At 47.4% G+C, this 24,933-nt stretch overlaps 2 protein-coding genes across 4 annotated transcripts in view; one reads left to right on the top strand and one right to left on the bottom strand.

Annotated features, from left to right (window-relative positions):
* The window catches only part of LOC142774551 (uncharacterized), a 149,475-nt gene extending 124,637 nt beyond the window's left edge, over positions 1-24,838 (top strand). For 2 of the 3 annotated variants that reach the window (XM_075874977.1, XM_075874976.1), the window contains 2 exons: positions 19,727-19,835; positions 22,639-24,838. In XM_075874977.1, the coding sequence (XP_075731092.1) occupies positions 22,647-24,755 (2,109 nt within the window). In that variant the 5' untranslated portion in view covers positions 19,727-19,835; positions 22,639-22,646 and the 3' untranslated portion in view covers positions 24,756-24,838. Of the gene's footprint in view, positions 1-19,726; positions 19,836-21,550; positions 21,851-22,638 lie in introns of those variants that run through there. The other variant, XM_075874975.1, reaches the window with a different exon arrangement.
* LOC119180953 (uncharacterized) overlaps positions 1-24,933 on the bottom strand; it is a 311,773-nt gene that overhangs the window by 227,310 nt on the left and 59,530 nt on the right. The window lies entirely within an intron of this gene.

Here is a 24,933-nt window from a genome sequence, read left to right as displayed (position 1 = left end):
ACGAGGGTGTCGGGAGCAACGCACGGAGGCAGCGCCTTCACGTCACGAAGGCGTTCCTCGATCTCTCAATCTGCCCGAAAGGGAGTATTGACAAGCAGCGGTGTAATACTGGGCCTCGATACTCGTCGGAGCGTGTACGCTAGACAGCCAATATCACGCACGCTACGCCCACCGAGTCTCAGAAGGTGAGAGTTTCTATACAGCCGGCGCGCACTATTATTCGACATCGACGGTGGGGGAATGCGAGCATGCATCGGTGTAGGTGACGCTGTCTCTCCTTCAAACATATGCGCGCATACTATCCCTGGCAAGAGATAGGCTAAATGGTAATCTGTTTTATGCGCATTTTTCGTGGACCTCCAAGTGTAACAGGAAAGGGGTTCTCTTTCTCACTGATGTGCGGTCACATCCGTGAACATTTTCTTAAATTCGTTCACGGCGGTTTTCATTCATGTAGATTGGCTTTTCGCATAGCACGGAAGCAAACAAAGAGATGAAGCAAGAGATGAACACAAGCGACCAATATAGGACCTATACCCTTTCCGTTCAAAGTCACTTTTGTATGAGGAATTTAAGGGCCTCAAACGCCCAGAGACAGTTATGCAATGAAAAAAACAAACAAACTGAGAAAGCACTGTCTTCATTCTTGTAGTGATCATTTTAAGAAAAAATGAATAAAGGCATACGCTGCTTAGTGTTAAATAAAAACAATGCATTGCTTTAGATTAAACGTGTAACGCAGAGTAATTTCATTACAACAAAGAAATTACAGAATAACTGCTTTTTCATGAAGCTATGACAGATTTACATTTTGGGGGGCGTTGTATTCAATGTATCAAATTAACAAATATGATACAGTTGCCATTACAAGCCATATGAAAAGACATGCGCCTTCCGTAGAAGACTTAAAAGCTTCAATACCTTAGAAACAGTATTCTTGACCTGCTCGTGAAACCAGGCAAGAAAAAAAAAAAGGAACGGAATGTCTTTTGAGAAATAAAGCCGTGTGTGAATGCCACAATGTCGCAGCTTTTTCATTGTCGGAAGTTGGAACAGCATCTATTGGCCTCGAGGACATACCGTGGCGCCACCTACGTGACGACGTAACTCATGAGATGCCAGGTTGTATTGTCTGCTAGAACACCGCATTTCCTGCGCTTTTGCTGTGGACACCATGCGTGCTCAAAGAAGCGGTAAGAACTGATAATACGGGCAAGCAAACTACAAATCGGTGCCCCCGGTCGTGTCTGATTTGCATCGTAAAATCGCGACTTACAACCGGTGCAGCCATGGGGGACGATGCAAGTGGGGTCCATCACTACTATCCTATCTGTGACGTCAAAACGATCGCAGCGCTGGCCTCTCGCGTGGTGGCCCTCGCGGCTAATGTTTCCAGCCGATCTGCTTGCTTTCACTATGATGATGATGTTCGTTGACGACCTTTGTGAGAAAAAAAAGGAACATCGACATCTTCGCTGGAGTTTCTTTCTATCTGTTGGCTTGCGGAAGCGCTTGGCGTTGTTACCAGCGAATGTGGATAGGATGCTAGCCAAGAGAAATCTGTCAAGTCGCAAGAATGTTCACCCTCGTGTTTATTGACCCTCCGAGGCGAGCAAGAACGTGCGTTGTGCGCTGTCTTCAAAGTGGCCGCTTTGGGAATCCTCACGCGCTCATTCGTTGCTGTCACCAAGGGCGACAACCTTTTCTTTGAAAACGAGCATTTTTTGGACACCGGGTTGCCTCCTGTGCACTGTCTCTACAGAACTTGGCACGCTGCACAAATGAGCAGACAAGCTTTTTTTTTTTTAAGAGAACCTGAAGTGCAAACGTTGAGAGAAACACTCTTAACGATGTGTACTTTACATGCACGACACGCCTTTCTTGTGAATGGGTTGATGCTCACATAAAGAGGTAGTGTGTGTGTGTGTGTGTGTGTGTGTGTGTGTGTGTGTGTGTGTGTGTGTGTGTGTGTGTGTGTGTGTGTGTGTGTGTGTGTGTGTTGCCTACCTTGATAAACTCGGGAGCACCGTCAGAACCTCACTGAACAGGTTTAACCCCAGCAATGTCATCACTTTAGCACAAGTTGGATCTCCCGACATTCCGTGTTGGATATATGCTTTAATGAGAGAGAGAATATGATATGACATGCCGGGAGGTTAAGCTGGCAGAAGAACTAGTTTGCTACCCTGCACATATGGTAGAGAGCGAAATGTATAAAATGGCACAAAAGGAGAGTACACAGGCACACATACAGGACGTTCCCACGAGAGTCGTTTGCAGAAATCGTTAGAACACAGAAAGAGCAGAAGCGCCTTCACCAGCTTTCTGCGACGTGACGCCCTGTCTCTGACTCATGATTCAGCTGACTCTTTCTTCTGAAAGAGTCTAGTCTTACAGTTGATCGAGTACATTGCAAAGCGAAGGTACCTGCAAGCAGTATTGTGGGCATTCGCACGCAGTATACGGAAATATTTCGTCACCTCCGCAATGGTCAGTTCGTGAATATTCAGGCATGAACGAAGGATTCGGCTTGTACAGGGGAGTGAATGGTGTTGGGACTCCGGGTCCTGCCGGTCTCGTTTTCGGTAGCTGGCCCCGTCGCAGGATCCATCATCCAACAATTCAGCAAGAAGGAGCGCCCGAACGAACGACAGAGGTTTATTTACATGTAGAGAAGTGATCAACTGATCCAAGGAGAGAAGAGTGAGAGTGATACAAAACGTCTTCGGCATTTTATAGCGCCACGTTGTTGACACTGGGCGCCTTGTCCGCATCGTCAGCCAATACGGTGTCCCCGGCACCTCGGCCACGAGAGAGGGGGAAACACCTCTCACAACACATGGAGTGGCACAACCTAACACGATCTCCATATATGGTCACGGTGCCCTAAAATGTTACCAAACATGGTCACGAACGCACAGCAGATTCCGGAGTTCTCCCGGCGAGAGGAGGAGCCTGAATGGGGAGGTGGGGGTGGACGACCCCGTCGGCCAAGAACCGGTTCTCCCCCAAACTCTTCTTGCTTGGTTCCCTAGGGCCGGTCGTAACAGTCTCTCGCGCGCGGGGGGGGGGGGGGGTGAAGATCTCGATGGGCTGAGGTTTGCAGCCACTTTCCGGAGAGATCAGCGCCGGCAGTCGGTTTGGTGACGACCATATTTGATGAAGTAGAGGGCAACACCTGCTTCATTGTGGGCTCAACAGACATCACATACGCACATGAAAACACAACTACTAAGCCGGTGAGCGCCAGACAACTCCGCCAAACTCCACCAGGCAATTTTCCCCTTTAACTGATATTAAAGGAAATACACAATTTATTCAAAATGTTACTCACACTTTAAGGTGACACAAAACAACAACACTGGAAGCACACTGAACCCGAAACCCTGGATAGCCGTGTCTTCAACGTTTTCAAACAAGTACACCTAAAAGAGTAAAAAAAAGAATCACTAGCTCTTGTCTAGGTCAGGAAAAAAAAATGCCAGAGTTCTCGAGACATCCTCTCGCGTCAGGGGCATCGACTTAAGCCATCAGCGTTGCCATGGAGTACACCCTTTTTGTAGCGTATTTCAAACGTATATTGTTGCAAAACGAGGCTCCAACGCAGCAGGCGGCCGTTCTTAGAGGACATGGTCTGTAGCCAGGTGAGAGGACAGTGGTCCACTTCCACAATGAACTTGCTTCCGGCAATATAACAAGCCAGTTTCTGGACTGCCCAAACCAAGCACGCAGATTCCTTTTCGCTAGCGCTGTAAACCTGCTCGCGAAGGGTGAGTTTCCGGCTAACATAGAGGACGGGATGCTCTTGATCCCCCTCATCCCTTTGACTAAGAACTGCCCCCATGCCTCTATCACTAGCGTCGCATTGGACTATGAAAGGCCTCGAGTAGTCCGGTGAACTAAGCAAAGGTTGGCTCGACAAGGCCGCTTTCAAAACGCGGAAAGCCTTTTCTTTCTCCTCATCCCAGTCGACCATTTGGGGCTCGGTCTTGCGCAACGCGTCAGTAAGAGTGCTGGCAATGTCGGAATATCTAGGGATGTACTTACGATAGTAACCAGCTATTCCAAGAAAAGCCCGAATATCGGTTTTCGTTCGGGGCTGGGGAAAGTCTCGGATAGCTGCCACTTTCATTTCAGAGGGACGGCGATGCCCTCGACCGATAACATGCCCGAGATAGAGTACCTCTGCTTGTGCTAGCTGACACTTGGGCGCCTTTACCGTTAAACCAGCTTCGCGTAGGCGTGTCAGTACTGCTCTCAAATGCGCCAAGTGTTCTGGCCAGGACGAGGAAAACACGGCGACGTCGTCCAAGTAAGGCAATGCGAAGTCCTCTTGACCCCGCAAAACCTTATCCATTAAGTTTGAAAAACAGTAAGGCGCGTTCTTTAGGCCGAAACTCAACACTTTAGGGCGGAATGTCCCCAATGGTGAAATAAATGCAGCATACCGGCTCGCCCTCTCGGTGAGCGGCACCTGCCAGTAACCTCTCACTAGGTCTAGCGTTGAGATAAATTGCGCACTGCTTACCCTCTCGACGCGTTCCTCAATGTGGGGAATTGGGTATGTCTGATCCTTGGTGATGAGGTTTAACTTACGATAGTCTACGCAAGGACGCGGATCTTTGCCGGGTACCTCCACAAGAATTAACGGGGAGGTGTAATCACTTTCACACGGCTCAATCACGCCCAATTCCAGCATCCTGTTAACCTCTGCTTTTATTAGCTCAAGCCGGCGAGGTGACACCCGATACGTCTTAGATCTTACCTGTTCCGACGAGGTAAGCTCTATGTCATGAGTGAGGACGGATGTCCGGCCTGGCTCGCTTACAAATCTGTCCTGAAACTCGGTCAAAAGACCATGCAATTCCTGCTTCTGCTTCATTGTCAGTTGTGACTTTGATACTAAATCCTCAACTCTTTTCTCGATCGGGACTTCGTCCGATTCGGGAGCTAATTCAGGAATTTCTGCCGGAACCTCTTCCGGAACATTTAAAGTCATGTTCACGATGGCTTCCCTCTCTTTATAGGGTTTCAGTAAGTTGCTATGATACACCTGGTGTACCTTACGACTTCCTGGTAATTTTACCACATAGTTGGTGTCAGACAATTTTCGAGTAATCTCGGCCGGGCCGACCCATTGCACTTCAAGCTTATTCTTTTGGGAGGGCCTCAACAACATGACCCTGTCTCCTACAGCAAAGTGTCGTGCTTTAGCTGTCCGATCGTAGTAAAGCTTAGCCTTCTGCTGTGCTTTGGTCATCGCACTCTCGGTCAGTTCTTGGGCTTTTGTTAGACGATCCAATAAGGTGAGGACATATTCCACTACTACAGGATCATCACCCTGACCTTCCCACGACTCTCTCAGCATACGAAGAGGAGACCGCAGTCTGCGGCCGTAAACAAGTTCCGCTGGCGTAAACCCTGTTGTCTCATGTGGTGCAGTTCTTAGTGCAAACATCGTTGCAGGTAAGCACATTTCCCAGTCAGTTTTTCGTTCAAAACATAAGGCTCTTAACACTCGCTTCATCACGGAGTGAAGCTTTTCTATCGAGTTCGACTGCGGATAGTAGACTGAACTATGCAATAATTTCACGCCACACCGCTCTAGAAAGGTTGTCGTTAAGGCACTCGTGAAAATGGTGCCCTGGTCTGATTGTATCTCGGCAGGAAAGCCTACCCGGGCAAACACGGACAGAAGTGCGTTCACTACTTCGACGGAACTTAGCTCTTTTAGCGGGACCGCCTCTGGAAATTTAGTAGCTGGGCAGATTAAGGTCAGGATGTGACGGTAGCCTGAAGTTGTCTTGGGCAAAGGACCTACTGTGTCAATTACCAACCGACGAAAGGGCTCCGTGATTACGGGTACCAGCTTCATTGGAAATTTCGCCTTATCTCCCGGCTTACCCACTCGCTGACACACATCGCAAGATTTTACAAGCCTCTCTAAATCTTTATAGCATCCAGGCCAGTAGTATTCCTGTAAAAGACGATTTTTCGTCTTCTTTACGCCTAAGTGGCCTGACCATGATTCTCCATGCACCAAACTAAGCAAATCCTGACGATACGCCTGAGGTACGACTACCTGGTCAAACTCTACTCCTCGCCTATCTAGATATTTTCGATAGAGTATGCCGCTCCTCTCTTGGAATCTCACATTTCGTTTGGCGATTCCCTCTTTCGAACTGTCCTGGAATTGCTTAAGCGTCGGGTCCCCCTTTTGTTCGGTTATTAATGAAGCGGGGCTCACCTGCAGCAGCCGACTGAAATTATCCGAAGTTGGCATGACACACAACTCTTTTGTAGTTCCTAGTACCTGGAATGTGTCACCCTCTGTGCTATCCTCTGTACTACCAGGAAGCGGCTTGGGAGCAATGGCATTTTCTATTTGCTCGGTCAACGAGGCGTAATTGACCCCTTCCAATTCGGAAGGAGGTTCAGCGTCGCCTTTAGGAATGGTTGCCTCCGCGACTACGGCTTCTGCAGCCTGTTCTCGCACAAGTCGATTTGTTACCGTGGTGTCCAACTCGCAACCAGGCCCGTTGTCGATTTGATGCTTGTTTGCCTCAGTGAATGTTGCTCTCGCAGCCAGCGCACGTGCCTTCGATCTAGTCAGTGCCTGCACTATGCCTTCTCCCAACGTTAGACCTTTCTCCTTCAGCATTTGATCTGACTTATTGGAAAATAAGTAAGGATACTGAGGGGGTAGATATGGCGATACCGCGGCTTCCGTTTCCAACGTACCAAATGCGCCTTTAAGGACAACTTTAGCTACGGGAAGGCACTGACTGTTTGCTTCTACGGCTAGTCTAATCCAGGCACAGTCTCCTGAATACTGTCCGGACTGAACAAAGGACGGATGAACTACGTCCATAGTGGCTGCGGAGTCTCTAAGAACCCGACACTGCTTGCCGTTCACGGTAAGGTCGTACATATAGGGCTCTAACAACTTCATGTTCTCGTCGGCTTCATTTATAGATAAAAAGGCCACCTTTTCTTTCGGGCAGTGTTTCGCGAAGTGCCCTGTTTCGTGACAATTGAAACAAGCCGCCGGTTTTTTTGCCTCAAATTTCCTTTTGCTTGCCTCTGCCGACGCCTCATGGTTAGATGCCTTGTTTTCCTCACCCTTTTGTGCGAGACTTGTCGGTTGTTTTCTAAACGGCGCCTTATTCGGTAGTAGGAATTTTTCCCTTTTAGGCTCGCTGTTTGCCCCGAGGGCGCGGCGCGTAACGAATTCTTCGATGAGCTCTGCGGCTTTCGTTACGGTGTTCACGTCCGGTCTATCCTGCACCCAGAACCTCACCTTTTCTGGTAACCTTTGACAGAATTGCTCCAGACCGATACACTCGAGCACCTTGTCGTGATTCCCATACGCCTTTGCCTCTTTGAGCCACTCCCCCATGTTGGCCATTAACTTGTAAGCAAACTCCGGGTATGAATCATTGTTCTCTTTTACGGCGTTGCGAAATTTTTGTCTGAAACCTTCCGCTGACAACCTGTATTTCTTGAGAAGGCTCGACTTTACCTCACTGTACTCGTCAGCCTCCTCTTTCGTGAGGCGCGCGATTACTTCTGAGGCCTCCCCCGGAAGTAGGGACAAGCGTTGAGGCCATGTCTCCTGGTCAAAACCTTGCCTTTCGCAAGTTCTCTCAAAGTTAACGAGGAACAGCCCAATGTCCTCCCCTAGCTTGTACGATCTCATTAGGTCCGTCATTTTGAACCTGACCCGCTCTGCTGTACCGGATGCCTCGCTGCCTCCTGCTCTACTATTATGGCTAATCTCTAGCTCGAGGCGCTTCATTTCAAGCTCGTGCTTTCGCATCTTATCTGCCTCGGCTTCTGCGGCCTCGGCCGCGGCCGCCTTTCTTTCGGCCTCTGCCGCTTGCCTCTCCTGAATCTCCTCGACACATTCTGACAGCTCGTCATCCTCCGCCCCCAATGCGAGAATCGCCTCTATCAGCTCTGGCTTTCTTTGAGAGTCCGACACCTCCAGATTCAACTCCCTTGCAAGTAGCAACAACATGGACTTTCGCAGGGATTTCAGATTCATGGCTGCCTCCAGTACCGCTGTCTCTGTTCCACAAAGATTCCTGCCTGTCCTGCAACTAATTAACCTTGACGGCAACGACAGCTCTAGGTTCCTGCCTTGCCTCAAGTTTTCCGTTAACTTAGTCTACAAATAAAGCTTCAAGAAGCTCTTATACGGAATCCTGCCCTGCCACTGTTAACCTTGACGCCACTGACAGAAAGAGCTTAACCAAGCTATCACACAATTTCTGCCTGACGCAAGTTACCTGTTAACCGAATGACCAAGACAGCCCCTCTCTACCAGCTTTTACTTAACACATAGAGTAAATGCCTGGTAAAATTTAACAGAGAAAGCCAGCACTCACCCAGTTCGCAGTCATGTCTCCGGCGTCGTGCCTCTCAGAAGTGCCGTTCGATTCCCTTTGGAAGTCGATGAGCTCGTGTCATCCTTCTCCTGTCGTCCCGTTGTTGAACTTCGGGCTCACTCCGTCCAGTGGTCGCTTTCGGGGTTATCGGCATCCCACCGCTGCCATCCAGTTGTTGGGACTCCGGGTCCTGCCGGTCTCGTTTTCGGTAGCTGGCCCCGTCGCAGGATCCATCATCCAACAATTCAGCAAGAAGGAGCGCCCGAACGAACGACAGAGGTTTATTTACATGTAGAGAAGTGATCAACTGATCCAAGGAGAGAAGAGTGAGAGTGATACAAAACGTCTTCGGCATTTTATAGCGCCATGTTGTTGACACTGGGCGCCTTGTCCGCATCGTCAGCCAATACGGTGTCCCCGGCACCTCGGCAACGAGAGAGGGGGAAACACCTCTCACAACACATGGAGTGGCACAACCTAACACGATCTCCATATATGGTCACGGTGCCCTAAAATGTTACCAAACATGGTCACGAACGCACAGCAGATTCCGGAGTTCTCCCGGCGAGAGGAGGAGCCTGAATGGGGAGGTGGGGGTGGACGACCCTGTCGTTCAAGAACCGGTTCTCCCCCAAACTCTTCTTGCTTGGTTCCCTAGGGCCGGTCGTAACAGTGGCTAAGTGTATAAAGCAACCGACTACGCATCGAGAGGCTGATGTTATTCAGAAGATCTCCTCCAGTCAGCGTATGAAAGATGGCTTTTATGATGATGATTTAACTATAAATACTTCCACACGTTCAACGAGACACACTGCCAACTGGTACATTCCACGGCCTCGTACAAACAGCTACTACAATTTCGTTTACCCACTGTACTAAATAAGTTCAAATTAACAAGCGATGCTCTACGTGTAATGCCTAAAAAATCTATTTTAAGATATGGTTTCATTAAATGTTTAGTTTTCCAATGAAAAAAAATGTTTCTTGGGTGTTTGTAGCAATCTTTGCAGTGCGAGTTAAAATGTTTTGCTTTAAGTAAACCTGTCTCTGTACCGCAAGTTGCTGTCATTGTGCTGGGGTGGCGGGGCTTGTCAAGCTGCAGATATTGCAGCGTTCACCCTGCTATCCTCATCATGTATGATACATTTCCTCTTTTCTATTCGATCTTTGTTCAAACTGTATGTATGCTATTATGTATCGATTATGGTGAAATAAACCAAATCTAAAATCTCAATGATACTGGACTGAGGGCTTGTTTGAGCCAGTGTGTGTATGTCTATAAAATGAATAACAACGGGATGCACAGGACGAAGGGACAAAAAGAGACCTGTCCTGCGTCTCTTGTGTCGCGTGTTCTTCTTCTTTCTCTGTGATTCGCGCTGGTTTTAGATGCGAAGCAGCTTATGGCGGAGCTCAATCCGCCGTGCGGCGCGTCTACCTCTACTGCGCATGGGCGACAGCTGGTCCAAACACTGCCAGAATGTGCTCACACGCTAGCGCGTTCCGCCTTTGTGTACGGGGCTGGGTAAGATGCTTTCTCCGCAATCACGCGATGGCGTCGGGGAACGAAATTCTGCAAACGCGCGATGAAACAACAGTAAATGCATGGTGTTCTCCATTAACAAGGACGTGTTAACATCGGCCAAGGTTCCTGTGATGAACATAACCTTGACTCATGCGCTGCTTCGCATGCTACTCATGGTTCCATTTAGTGGGAGATAGTATTTTTTCTTTCCGCGCACGCTCATAACGCGTTTTCAGGGGCGAAGCTCCTCTTAGTCTATCTTTGTTTGTTTGTTTGTTTGTTTGTTTATTATTTATTATTTAAGACATACTGCAGTCCGAAGACCAAGCAGGTGGGCAGGGAATAAATACATAGAAAGCATCAATCCGCATGGTAAATTGGTACACAATTCTGAAAACAGTCCAACAAGTGTGAAAAAAAAAGATAGCAGTACACAAAGAAACATAGCGGCACAGTGAATGTTTAAAATATTGCAGAAAGTACACGCTTTTCAAAAGCGTGTACTTTCAAAAGCGTTTGTTTGTTTGTTAATACTGTCAACACCAAGCTGGGGTTTTTACAGTAGTGGGAAACGCATACAATGAATGGCATACATTTAAATGCGGAAATTCGAGCAAAAAATAAATAAAATAAAAGGGCATGAAATACGTTACAGAATAGACATACAGCGAACATAGGCATGTGCACTAACATTCTGTGCATTGAGAACAAAAAAAAATAACAGAGAGAGAGAGGGGGGGATATACATTCACGCGTCACGCATAACTGAAAGAAGAAGAGACGAGAAAGGAAAGAACGCAGTATCTCCCGTACAGTATAATAGACGGTGCTGTCTCATAGAAGTACATACAAACTGCAGTTGAGTAAGGATATTCTAGATGACTCTCTACCGCTACTATCTAATTGGCTGCTGCGCGGGCTGTGTCTGGGTATGCGGAAAACGAGTGTCTCGCTCAGTCTCCTGGATTGTCGCCGTACGTGGCGGATTGTTGGTGGGGCAAGCAGAGTGGCGGGTGCGTTGAAGACGCTTGCGGTCGGCTTCCTTGATTCGTGTCTTGTCGGTGTTACCTTCACGCCGTCTCCATTCTCGAACGCGATCGGACTCATGAACGCATGAACGGACGGATGCTTCGCCCCACTCATTATTCACTCAGTAAATATGCTGTGCTTGTTTTTCTTTCTATTTACTAGTATTTACGCTAATATGACGTCGAAGGTGCGGGTTCGACTCCCCGCTACAACTGGCACATTCTGGCGGGTCGAAATTCAAACATATGCGCGATTAAATGCAGTGCACATCGAAAAAACCTCATATGCTCGGTATTAATCTAAGGCCCCCCACTACGGCCATATTCATAATCATATATTGGCTCCGGCAGGTGCAACTCCAGAAATTATTAGCGAATGTGACGCACTAATGTAAGTACTTCATGCGAGACGTCTTGTTTTATCCAATTCTGTGTCCAGTGTTTCGACGGTTTCACTTATGCATATTCGCACCCAATATGAGTCGCAACGCGATACCCTTGGTCAAAGCGGCGCTAAAACTGTTTGGTGGCGCCGACGTAGAAAACGCTGTTTAGACTGCTGGTGTTTCCAAAACGAACTCCACGTTTGCCGTTCTACAATGTGGGCTTGTGGCCCCTTCAACAGTGGTCACCGCGTTGCAACTCGCATTGAAACCCAATTTACGGTAGAACGGCGCTGTTGCGCGTTCCTCCCTGCTGCGTTTGCCTGGTTGTGACGTCGTTTTTCAAAAGCTGGTACCGGCATAGCTCCGGTAGGTTGACGATAGTTATAGCGCGAGAACAAAACGACGACACAGAGACGAGAAGGACACGAAAGACACGAGCGTTCGTGTCTTTCGTGTCCTTGTCTCTGTGTCGTTTTGTTCTCGCGCTATAACTATCGTCATGCCATACCAACTAGCCCAAGCTGCCACACTTCCAGTAGGGTCTTGTGTTCTGGGAACCTTGCAGTTAAGTCACAACTGGGGGAGCGTTGCCGTGCGACGTGTCTCGAAGTACGCAAAGAGCCGTAGTAGTATTAGTAGTAGTAGTAAACATTTATTAAAAAAAACAGACGTTGCCAGGGAGATAAACCTATATATAGTGGGTCAGCCTCCCTACAGTACTAGGTGGAGTCCCTAGTCAGGGACCCCATTGGTCGTGGCCGCTGTCCTGGCACGCCGGACCATGGCTCGTTGGGCCGCCAGGTTCTGGCAACCGAGTAGGGCCGCCTCCCAGTCCTCTCTTGTTCGACTGACCACCGCCGAGAGCGGTCATGCTCACTTTTCACGGAGCTTGTATTCACTTGACTGTCTGATTAGCCGCGTGAGTGGCGCAAGCAAATACGCGTAATGTACTTTCGGTGTCCCCGAACAATGGCACAGCTTTCGAGATTCGTATGGCAAAAATAGCGTGCTCGACGTCATTCGTTTTAGATTTGGTTTTCGCGGTCGCAAAAGCAATCCTTTGAAGATTAGCATTTCTTTCCGTCGTCGTGTCGTCATGGATTCATCATCATTTTTATTTGTCGGAGGAGTAGAGGCAGTTCGCCGGAGCGCTCGTTGTGTTGCATGTGCTCAGCTTTTTTTCTCTACTTCTTCAGCTACAGCAGCCTACAGTTGTTGGTGCCAAAAGAATCGTATACGTTGATTAAATTTCTGTATATGATGCGCTTATCAGCTCTGTGATCTTATATTGCCATATCGTGACTGAGTGCTCCAATCGGGGTATCAGTGGCGAAGTTTAGGAGTAATCCAGAGGTGTCCCTTTCTTCGGTGATTGCTTTCGGGGTTACTTTCGCGTGGCATTCAATCGTCTGAACAACGGTGCATGGTCCCATGCTAAGCCAACAGTGCTGCATTATCGGTCGGAGACGCCGACGCATTCGGTGACATAATCGCGAAGGTATCGCCGAAAGTGATCGCTTGCCATGTGTCGGCCACGGCGGCTCTGGATTTATTAAAATAATATGCTTCAGAATCTTTTCGTGCTGATCTGACGTGAGTAAGCGCCCCAGGCAACGTTGCACGGTTTTTGAAGCGAACTATTTGCAATGAAATTATCAGCGGGGTTGTCCTATACGCCTTGAAGGTGGGCGAACAAGACTGCGAATTCGTTTCAGACTCGAGCTGCATGAGCGCTGGACGTATACCTCCCTTGGATGACGTATGCACGCCGCCGTTTGTTTGTTTGCTCAGAAACGCTTATGCAAACTCTCCACACGTCACTGAGGGCACAGTGTGGAGACAAGTTCTGCGTCAGCGTTTGCGTCTATAGCGGAGTATACTGAACGGGCGCGGCGCTATTTCTAGCGCCTTCCCAGGAAAATTAGCAAAATACGTCGAAAAAACACTGGTGAAGCGCCGGATAGGAACACCGACGACTCCAGAGTTCTTAAAGCAGTGCCTGCGAAACGAAGCACTGTGTGCTTCGTGATTTTTCGGTTGTTACGTAACGACTTCTCACCGGGGGGTCCCCGGCTGGGTGTGAAAGAGCTCTCTCCCGTTTGCGAGAAGAAAAAATGCAGTGCAGTTGGTGTTTGAGTAATGGTGCAAAGCTGCAGGTGACAGTGTAGTTATGCAATAAACCAGGGGCGACGAGGGAGCACGTCCTGCATAGCATCGTATTACGGCACACGTCGCTCACTGGGTGTCTGTCAGAGGAGTCTGCGGCTGTGCACGCCTGTCTGTTGCGCCGTGTTTTGCATCCCGTTCGTTTGACAGTGCAGAAGAGACGTGGACCGTTGCTGTCCTTCATAGAAAAACTGGGCGAGGGCGAAGCATGTGGGGAATGGTGTTTTACCTTCACTAACCGGAAACATGTGGCGGGGCGAAACATGCAGTCACGGTTTTGAGGTAGATTTCTTTGATGAGGTGTCAGTGGTGGATAGCTTGCACGTACTGGGCATGTATGTAAGGGTGTTTTCGCTCCGCCAACGTCGTCAGAAATCTGCATCGGAATGCAGCTTAGCCTGAGGTTGTGCTTCTTCACTAAATACCCTGTTTCAGTTCCCTATACGGCACGTATACGCTAACGTCATCGGCTTGTTGGGTTAACCGCTGCCTATATGGTTGCGGTCTCGTTGGATTGTTGCCCATTAAGACGATTTCTAAAGAATTGTGTACGCTACTTGTTTTTGCTAGTTGCGTCGACAAGTCGCCAAGAAAGAGCAACGAACATTCAAATTTTAATCAAATGAGCTTCCTGCGTAATGAACGTGTCTTCATTTAAATTCACTTCAGCGTACATTGTTACATGTGATCACTTTGCTGAAGGTGCTACCGAAACTTTCGGCGTGTGCCGCTTTCAGTGAGCAACGTGAAAAGTTTCTTTGCACGAAATTAACGTAAACAAACTTTCCCTATATTTTTAGCCTGAGATCTAATGCAGTGTATACGTGTGCGACAAAAGAAAATCGGTCACTTCCGGATAAATAACAGGAAGTGTGTAAGATGGAAACTTGCGATGAAAAAAATCCCTTAACAGGGGCTGTATGCTCGAGCCGACGTTTCGACTAGTGGATTTTTCCTCGGGGCTTGTCTTGTCCTCCTCAAGAATTGTCTTCTTCAAGGCTGACTTGAGCACACAAGCCGATGTTTACGGTTTTTTTTTTTTCATATGAGGACATATACTTATTTATAGTTTACTTAATATAATGAGTATAAAAAGCATACATCAACGTATTACGACAATATTTTTGCCGTAATACTATAGAGTGGCCTGCCATAATGATGTGCAAGTTTGCAGCGTTCACTGTCAATTCTTCACGGGTCTCATTTGAAAGGGATAGGCTACGCAGCGCTTCGTCGAGACATACAAACGCGGCACCAGCTCGCACTAAGTTCCGAAGCAAGTTGGAACTGAGCGTTTTGGGTATACTCCTTCTTCTATATTGACCTTGTTCACAACATGCTACATTTAGTCTGTAAGAAAATAAATTTTGTTGTACACGAGGCAGAACACGGTTCGAAAATGCGCATTTCCGTGTTCCGCAGATGGGACATCTGGCAAATCACGGTGTCTCCTATTTACGTTCCATAAAAGCGAGCTATGGTTAGATTAAATTTAAGTTTATTACTTAAGTGTGGCTATACGTAAAACGATGTGACGATAAACTGGTTTGCAGTGACAACGATATGCCCCGATGCCGAAAACGTTATTTGCATCTGAGGATAAATGCCCTGTTTAATGTTAGCTACTTTACGTCACAGCCTATTATATTTCTTAAGTAAAGCTATCAGGCATAAAGGTGGATTTTTTCCTTGATTTTCTCTACACTAGTCCTTGCAAAATATGGCTGAGTAGGGTTATTTAAAGGAAATAATTAGATGCACTAAAACGTTTAATATAGAAACCTTTCTGTGACGCTTTTTCATTGGGTGGGCTGGTATACTTAGATGCCTCATCAAACACGCTAATCAACCGTCGCCGTCAACACGAGTGAAGCAATAGGACATCGACGTGCGATGACGTCATCATATGACATCACAGATTGCCAAAATTTGTGTCAGCATCATGACGTAACAATGGCATCATGTGACCTGACGTAACGCAGTGGCGTCATCACACGACATCGTCACTTGGTCCGAAGTGACCCCATCCCGGAGGCGCTGCAAAGCCAGGGTAAGGGCAATATATTGAAAATGCTCCGATCTTGGAGGCAGTGCAAAAACTACGTTGGGTGCTCAGAAAGCTTTTTTTTTTTTTTTTGGAGAACGGCTATAGCTTTCGAGTCGTCCTAACTAGGTGCATTAGGGCCGTGCGATTATTTGTTAGGTCGGTTTGCGTTGCATACTTGATTTCGGCGCGAAAATTTAGCTCGGGGAAAGGGGACAGAGGAAAGACAAAACTTCGTAGGTTCATCACAGTAGTAGATGAACTAACCAAGTATTTGCAGCATAGGCCAACTCGAAGGCAGCATTGCTTGTATTTTCGTGAAAGTGGTCACAGCTTTCATGTGAGCCTGCACAAGCTGTTCACACTAGAACTACTACAACAATAGATGATAATAATAATAATAATAATAATAATAATAATGATGATGATGATGATACTAATAATAATAACAGGACACTCCTTACATGTATTTATTATCGCGTCCGATTTGCTAGGATGGTCTTGTTCTGATACCTGCACAACGAGTACTTAGTGGAGCGACCACCTCCTTATAAGCGCAACTGCAACCAGCGCGACAAGCACACCTGTAACCTGAACCTGAGTGGCGCCACGTCAGGCGCATTCCTTGCACGGCGGCCGCACATGGAGAAGCGGAGAGGATGCCACCGCAGAGCCAGCCGCCGAAAAAAAAGAGAGAGGGAGGGTGGAGAAAGAAAAGAAACAAAGAAATTGCCAGAAGCTTAAGAGAGGAGAAAAAAATGGTTCACGCGTGAATCGACCTATTCCTTCACAGTTGGGAAACCGGTGATCACAGAAGGAAAAAGAAATCGTCGCCGTCTAACGATAACATTCGCGAAGATCGATAAATACACATGGATATGAAAAGAAAGAAAAAAGACAAATAGCAACGGAGGAGCAAGTAAAGAATAATGAAAGCGCTGACACCCTGTCTTTGTTTTTCGTTTTTTTTTATTTACGCTCACATCCGCAGACCTCACGCTTGACAGTGCTGCCACGCCCCAGTCGTTCATTGAGGCTCCGCCCCCCCCCCCCCCCCCAACACCAAGGTCACTGAATGGCGACAGAAAACTCGGGGACCAGTTTTTATTTCTTTTTTAATTGGTGGGGTGTGTTCAGATAAGAACGTCAGCGCATGTTGGTAGAGTATTTTTAATTTAGTAGGAAATTAAGCCTTGTTTGAGTCCCCTGGACTACACCAATCTTAACATCGCGAAAACGAAAATTTGCCTTCGTTAAAACAAAATTCGGGAATGTGTATTGTCCGAGAACAGGATATCGACGAGATCCTATAGAAAACCCTATTTTACCTAGTAGTCTCAAGTTTTTTTTTTCTTTGCATACTATGGATGGCGTGCATTTAGAAAATGCATGTACCTCACAGCGTTCGGGCCCACATTCCAAGAAAAACCACATTGTTCAATGATGGCCTACTTTCAGATCTGTTTGTTCCGCTTGTATCACAGTGTTGGGACATCCTTAGCAGGCATATCTCTCTCTCTCTCTCTCTCTCTCTCTCTCTCTCTCTCTCTGTGTGTGTGTGTGTGTGTGTGTGTGTGTGTGTGTGTGTGTGTGTGTGTGTGTGTGTGTGTGTGTGTGTGTGTGTGTGTGTGTGTGTGTGTGTGTGTGTGTGTGTGTGTTATCAGCGCACGAATTTCACCTATGTCAGTGGTTAACCTGTCATATAGGGGTACAGTAACTTACACATTGCCACATCCGACTATTTTGCCAGCATCACTATAGTGCCAGAATGAGGGTTCACAGCTACGTGCCGCTCTACGAATGGCGTCATAGGTGGCGTTTCTGTCAAGTCACGTGATCCGAGCTGTTGAGGGCCAAACTGGAGCTCCCGTGTTCTTCCTTGTGTACCCGTTCATATGCGCCGTTGGATATTATGGTAGGGCTTCAGCTAACTGAGGATTTGTTTCTGCACCGATTGTGCGTGGCATTGTCCGTCGATGCAACAAACATGAAAAAAAAGCATCTAAATCAACGAAGTGGGATAAAATAAAGATGCTGACATTATAACAACAAACAGTCAACATTACCAACTGCTACTTAATACTGGCGGACATTTACCATTGTGCATCCAATACAACAGCCGAGAATTGTTAATAGTTTGCAAGCACTGGTCAGCATTAGCAGTCACTTGGTCATTTATTTAAACAAACATCAGACAATGCTAGATAGCATCAGCTATTGCCAATGAGCGTGTTGAAAAATATACACAAAATAACTTATCTACAACAAGTAAAACAAAACATTATAGTCAGCAGTGAAACAAGCGAAATTGTCAATATGCAAACGCCTTCTTTTATTTCTGCCCCTGTTTGTTTTGTAACTTTCGAAGATTGACCTCCTTATCCCGCGTTTCGACGATTCACCTATATTGCACCAAGCAGTAGGTATACGTATACAAAGCGAACGTAAGTTTTTGTTCTGTTTGCGAATGACGAAGTCATGCAAAGCTAGGCCCTTATGGGCCTAATGAAAACCTCGGCTCCCCCGTACAGTTTGCCTCATTATGTAATAGACCACTGAAGTTGCAACTTGGTCAGCACGCTATGAACATGAAGTTGCCACCAATAAATCTCGGAATTGTTATTTCAGATTGCCGTCAAAAATTCAATTCTTCGCAGCGTGGAGACGCGTGCGATTTGAAGGTTAGCGCACGAGCCTCGGCGTGCCAACGTCTCAGTATACCTATAGCGACACGTTGTGGAAATGTGAAAATCTAAATTGAGCTTTCTTCTCTGCCTCTTGGCTCTTTCATTCTGCAAAAATTGCCCCTTCGACTTTCTTACTCTCTAAGCCATATCTCTCTGTTTAGATCGTTCCATTCGTTGCGATCAAGTGTATTAATCGTAGGATCTTATATCCGTTGGTGATTACAAAACTGCCGGGAAAGATGTGTCAAAGCTGATGCTTGCCACTTCGTCGTTTAAACAGCTTCCCCAGACGGGAATGATCGCAGGGACAGCAAAAAATAAATAAAGTGTTAAAGTAAAAAAAAACAGTGAGTGGAATTCTGTGATACGACACTCTCCTTGGAGATTAACGTGGGACGTGCCGCTGTTGTAGTTCTTAATCGATGCTCGCGCGATAACACTTCGAATCGCACCCGATTGTACTGTCGCGAATGGCGTACATTTTGATAGCGCTACGTTTGATGATCGTCTTCGAAAAAGAAAAGAAAAAAGAACAATCCCGCGGATTTTGTGACGGCTGTCACGTACCTGTACAGACAATCGGGAACCGACAGCCATCATAATGATCCCACATGAGAGGCCATGAGAAGCACTCACCGATCTGGAAGGAAAAGAGAAACAGTGTTTACTTCTGAGTCGACTTGATTTTTGAATGACCTGTCACTCGAACTGTCACTGGCACTCGCTGACCAGTCTAAGCATAAACATATTCGAAAAAACTTGCAAGTGTAATAAGGCCAACTAAAGAAAGAAGCAGCACTTGATTGTTATTTAAGTATGTATGTTACGTAACAAGATTTGTACAGTCAGTCAGATTCAATGTAACATGATATGTTTTGGCAGCTATTTTTTCTCTGTTGCTTTTTTTGTTCATGAAGGACTGATGCCGCGAAAGCTGTTTTTTTTATTTTTATTTTTCGGTGTACGAACTGTGTACAAGGGTGTTGGGTCCTCTGTCAGGCTATATGCCTTCAGCCCCAACATCCTTTTGTTTCTTGTGTCTTGTACAAGAAAACACTAAAACAAATTTTGAAATTGAATTGAAATTGAAGAAGCAGCACTCCACTCATTAGTGGCCACAGAAAAATATTCTTGGCAAAGTGTGCTTCGGTGGATTTGTAACCTTCTTATACAAAGGGGTGGGGGAAGGAAATGTTTCAATTTGCATGTGTTGCAACACATGCGAAATTGTAAGATTTCATTGAGGGGGGGGGGGGGGGGAATACGTTGAGAGGGCGGAGGTATATAACCACAGCCACCACCCGTGGTCACATATTGACCTATATTTTACCTATACGCTCCTCACAAATATTTCAATAAAAATGGCACAAACATGTCTAGGCAGTGAAGTACAGTATACATGCGTTTGCAGCTGACGAGATTATTTAGAAACTGTGCTGCTGTCATGGCTAAATGTGTGCGACGTACATCCAGACGTTGGTATGTGTAATTTTTTATAAGGTGGCGCATGGATAGCAAGAACGTGCTTTACGGAACCGATGGCGAAGACGAAGAAGACGACGTTCCGAGGATTGGCTGTGTTTCAGGGACTGGCCTTGAGACCGAACTTGTAAGTACACCGCATGGTTGAGTATTCACGATTCAGAAAGTTTTACTTTGCAGAAATGTTTCGCACTATTGACGTAGGTTGTGGTGTGCAGCTGATTTGTTAAGTCCAAGTAGAAACCACCAGCGTATCTGCGTAACTTGTCGAAGGGCCGCTTGGTTTGTTGATTGATTGATTGATTGATTGATGCTAGCTTTGGAATGATATAGTAACGGAGACATAGTAATGGAGAAATATGGTGTTATTTTGACAAGCTGGAGTGCATACAAGGTGCCTAACTCGTCTGTATCGCGCGTCGCCTACCATTGTAGTGTGGCCGGAGATCGAGCCTAGCAGATTTTTATTTTCAGCAGCAAAGCGTCGTACTCCCTGCGTTACCGCTGGGTACGGACCTTAATAAGAACCTCAGTTTAGCTTGGAGATCAGAGGCCAGATGGATGAAACGGAAGCGATTCCTCGAAATGGTTTTATGTTAATATTGTCGTGATGGGACACCATTAAAATTGTTCTTTAGGTTAATTCGTATGAAGCTAGACAATTTCGAATTGCTTGAAAAACAAGAATTATACACCTAATGGCATAAGTTTGCACTTTGTTAAGTCGTGTGCCATTCTCTCAGAAAGCAGGCTGTCCCTCCAAAATGGAGAAGCATTGGAGCACCAACGAAGATCGAAGTATTGTATTCAAGGAGACTCACCTATAGTTGTATTAACCAGTAGGAATACCCAAGTGAGCGGCAGTAGCTTATTTGTATTCTAGTTTGATATCAGCGAATTTTATAGGTGTTTTTCAATCCCGTGCAAACAACGCCGCGTATCTTTGCACATTCTTAGTGGATGATGACAAACCCAAGCTAATTTGAATTCATGTTTGGATCGCGTTGTCTACAACTCCTTCTTCTTTAAAGTAAGCGATAAACGCTACATTCCTTAAAGTTACTTGTGTGTGCTTTTTCTCGTATAAAGGCAGACATACAAAACTTCTAAGTGTTGTTATGGCGCCTCAGACATGCGCAATTGCTGTTTAATTAACAGACAGACAGACAGACAGACAGACAGACAGACAGACAGACAGACAGACAGACAGACAGACCAAAATTTATCCGTCGAAGGTCCCCAAGGAAGACTATCGTCTTTAAAAGTCAGCCCCGAGAAATATTTCTTGCGAGTGCCACCGCGTGCTGTTGGTTCCATCAGGCGACTGCAGCTAGCCCGACGAGTACAATCCTGATTAATATAAAAATTAACGCCAAACGCTGCTTAGAGATCTCTGTAACACTTTTTCTACATGGTCAGAAAACACTTCAGATCGGTAGTCGAGCTCTTGAAAACACCCGAGCCAGACATTATAGCGCAACACGTGGCCTGTAATTGACAATTATTTCTCTAACTACACGCTTTCATTCGTTCCCTCTTCTTTTTACAAAGGATTAGTCGTGATCTCGTGAGATGAGTTTGACATACTGATTTGCGAGAGGTGCCTCTCCGCTCGGATGTGCGAAGTTATGAACAATATGATGCTGACCTATAATGCATTTATCTGCTATGAACGCTTGAAGGTAATTTCAGTGTTCTATTCCACATTGTTCATGACTGTACAAGAATACCATTGATACCCATTTGTTATAACAGCTCGTCTATACGTTTTCCTGTGGTTTACATTATAGCATCGAACGATTTGCTGCTTGAACATGACGTGTAATATTTGCAGTAGTGCGAGTTTAAATCTTTCTGCAGACTTGCACGCTGAACAATGACGCGGCATCACAGATTTTTTTCGTCTTAGACGCCGTGCTTAGTTCCCCGTCGATATCAACCGGTGCAGCGCCTCTGATAACGTCACAGGCTACGCCGTTGACGTCCAGCCTTGTGCGGTGACACTTGGTGTACGTGCGACGAATACTCCAAAATCGCCGAAAACGCGCTTGCCTGACGACACGGCAGCCATGGCAACGGAGACGATTGGGTCGTGTCCTCCGGTGTTACAACCGACAGAGAAGACTACTTTCCAGACAGCCAGTAAGCGTAAAAATTAATCTTAATGGGGCAATAAATGGGTTTTTATGAAACAACTATAGTCTTGCACCCGCTTTGTAGCATGCAGCCACAGCCTCTGGGTGTGAACTCAAGGGCCGTGATAGAGCTATATTTATTAAGGAGATCCGTACAGCGATGAAACTGCCTAGCAAATCAGTACAGAACCCAGCTTCTGGTGTGCTCGTTCTGCCATCAGAATTTGTAAAGAAACTGTCATATTGCTGCGATACGGTGAATTCATACGATTGTAAGAGCGACAATATCATGAAGCAGGCCTAATCGAGAAGGGAGAGAGGGGCGGGAAGTACTGTGATGGATCTTTAATTTGGACCACCTGGAGCTCTTTAACGTACATTTACGCCTCGAGAAGACACGCACAGGTGTTTATTGTAGTCTCCATCTAATTGCGGCCGCCGTCGCCGGTAATCGAACCTGCGCCCTCCAAGTTAGCACTGCAGCACCATATCCTTAGGCATATATATGTACCACGGCGTCTTTCACGCCCCTTTTATTCCACGTTATGCACACTACGGTTGTTGTTATCAGCATAATCGTCATAATGGCACATGTCGCATCAGCGTCACTTTATTTTTTTTGGAAGCTGGTACCCACAAGATCATTCAACGACTTCAGATGGTTCCGAGGGAACCTGACGTTATATCGTGGGTAAACATTTTACGTGCACACATTGAAATAGACTTTGAGACGAATTGCAAACAATTTGTGATACTGTACTCATTGTGATCCCCTGGAAATTTTTCTCGCAACAGCGCAAGCAATGCAAGATTTTAACACGAGGCGGCAACAAAATGGTCCACTATTCCCGGACTGCGACGGCGACGACGACGATCATGTCGACCTGGCTGCTATCGAGGCCTTGGGAAGGCGAGTCCGTTTCTTTATGGGATCCATGGGCGCCTTCGTCGTTTTATTCGCCGTGTTGGCAATGGTCCTGCCGTTCTTCACCAAGCCGTTGGCAGTAGACCCGGGCTTCTCAGTGTGCAACTCGCCGACGTGTGCGCTATACGGCATGCGTCTTTCGAATTCGGTGAACGAGTCAAGCGAGCCGTGCACGGACTTCTACGAGTTCGCCTGCGGTGGCTGGAGTCACGCGAACGCGGGCGCTTCGACGCGCACAGTGATGGGCGACGCCGTTCTCCAGCAGCTGGCCTCGAAGTTGCGCGACCTCTCCGCGACAAACGGCAGAACGCAGGCGGCCGTCAAGAAAGCCGCCATACTGTACGAGACATGCGAGGCTGTGGTTCGCCGCGGAAAGGATGAACTGGCGCAGCTTTTGAAGATCTTGGACGACTTCAACCTGCGGTGGCCGCGAGAGAGCCGAAACCCTAAGCTTCTGGACACCCTGATTTATCTGTCCGCGCAAAAAGGATACACTCCATTCTTCGAGTTGCGCTACGAGGCCAGTAGCTACCAACTTTTCATCGATCCCGTTTACCAGCTGAAGACTGTATTCGAGATGAGGACCAAGCAGAGAAACTCCGGGAGATACTGGAGCTACTACAGAGTCTACTGTACCGTATTCGGAATCGAGTCGCCGCTAAAGAGTGTCTTTGACGAATTAGTTGCGCTGGAGTCGGCAACCATACCGGACATCGACGACGCGTACCTCGATGATGAACCAGTAGCACGCTACTTCGTTTCACTGGACAGAATGGTCTCGGAAATGGGAGGCTTCAGCATCGGCGAGTGGTGGGACGCTACGACGCGTCACGTTGGTCTTGTCAGAAGCGTGAACGTCACGCACTGGCAGGCGCTCAAAGTTCTGGGTACCCTGGTGGCTTCCATGGGCAACGCGTCTCTTTATCGCTGCCTCGAGTGGTGGATAGTCCAGGACCTTGGACCATGGTTCCACGGTGATCTGGCGGCATTGGAGTACGGCGACGTGACGCACGCGTACGACCGGCGCCCGCGACAGTGTCTCGGGCTGGTGGAGCGACTCATGGGTGTGGTCGCGTGGGCACCGATCTCGACTCCCGGTCACGTCGCAGACGACGTCACCCACGTCGTCCACGCCGTTTGGAAGGCGGCTCGAGACTCCTTCGGCGGCGGCGCGTCTAACGGTAAAAGAGCAATGTCAGTGCTCGCACCGGAAGTGCCTCCCGCTGCAGACTTTGTGACGCAGGGCATGATCGAGAAAATGGCGTCGATGTACGAGCATTATCCAATCATGTCGGAGGCCAGCTTCGCGGAGAACTTCGTGAGTGCGATGGCGACGCGACAGCTGCTGCGCACGCGGTTCCATGGAGACAAAATTTTTTACTCGTCAACGTACTCGACGACAGCAGAGTTGGTCGAAGTCCGTTCCCAAAAGCGAAAGATGGTCATTCTACCTCACTCACTGAGCCCTCCCCTTTACGAATACGGGATCGTAGCAAGCGTCAAGTTCGCAGGAATCGGGTCCGCGGCTGCCAACGCCATGTTCAAAAACGCTACGTCGTCGTACATGTCTTCCCACAGAGGTGTCCTGCCGGCTCTACTGACCGATTACGTCACCTGCCTCAGGGCTTCGCACGCAGAGTCGGACAAACACGTCGCAACGCGAGTGCTCGACCAAGTCTCGCGAGCGTTCGCGCTGGAAAGTTCGTGGCGCGCTTTTCGTGCCGAAGCCTTGCTGGGAAGCGGAAGAGAAGACCTGCGACTGGAGAACTTTGACGGCTACAGCGCGGAGAAGACATTTTTCGTGACGTGGTGTCACGTACTGTGTTCCACGAAACAGCCCGACGCGGCGAAGCACTCCTGCAACGAGGCGATCAAACAGAGCAGCGACTTCGCCCAAGTGTTTCGCTGTAACAAGGCAGACGCCATGGTACGTGCGGACAACTGCAGACTTCTTTGGGCCGCCGACAAGAGTCAGCAGAGACGATAACTTGGTTGTGCTGGCGCTCAATAACTTACGTGTTGCAAATTTGTTGTATTACTTCCCAATAGAATGTTTTCGGTGAGCTTGTTCATTAAGAGTGTGTGATCGACTTAAACAGTCATATATATTATAATAGTATGCCATTCCCCACGTATTTGGCTGACTAACGGCTCATCACAAGTCG

The sequence above is a fragment of the Rhipicephalus microplus genome, chromosome 10, assembly GCF_043290135.1.
Source record: "Rhipicephalus microplus isolate Deutch F79 chromosome 10, USDA_Rmic, whole genome shotgun sequence".
NCBI classification, from domain to species: Eukaryota; Metazoa; Arthropoda; class Arachnida; order Ixodida; family Ixodidae; genus Rhipicephalus; species Rhipicephalus microplus.
Note: the sequence above shows the minus strand (reverse complement) of the source record. Positions and strands in the feature narration are given on the sequence as shown.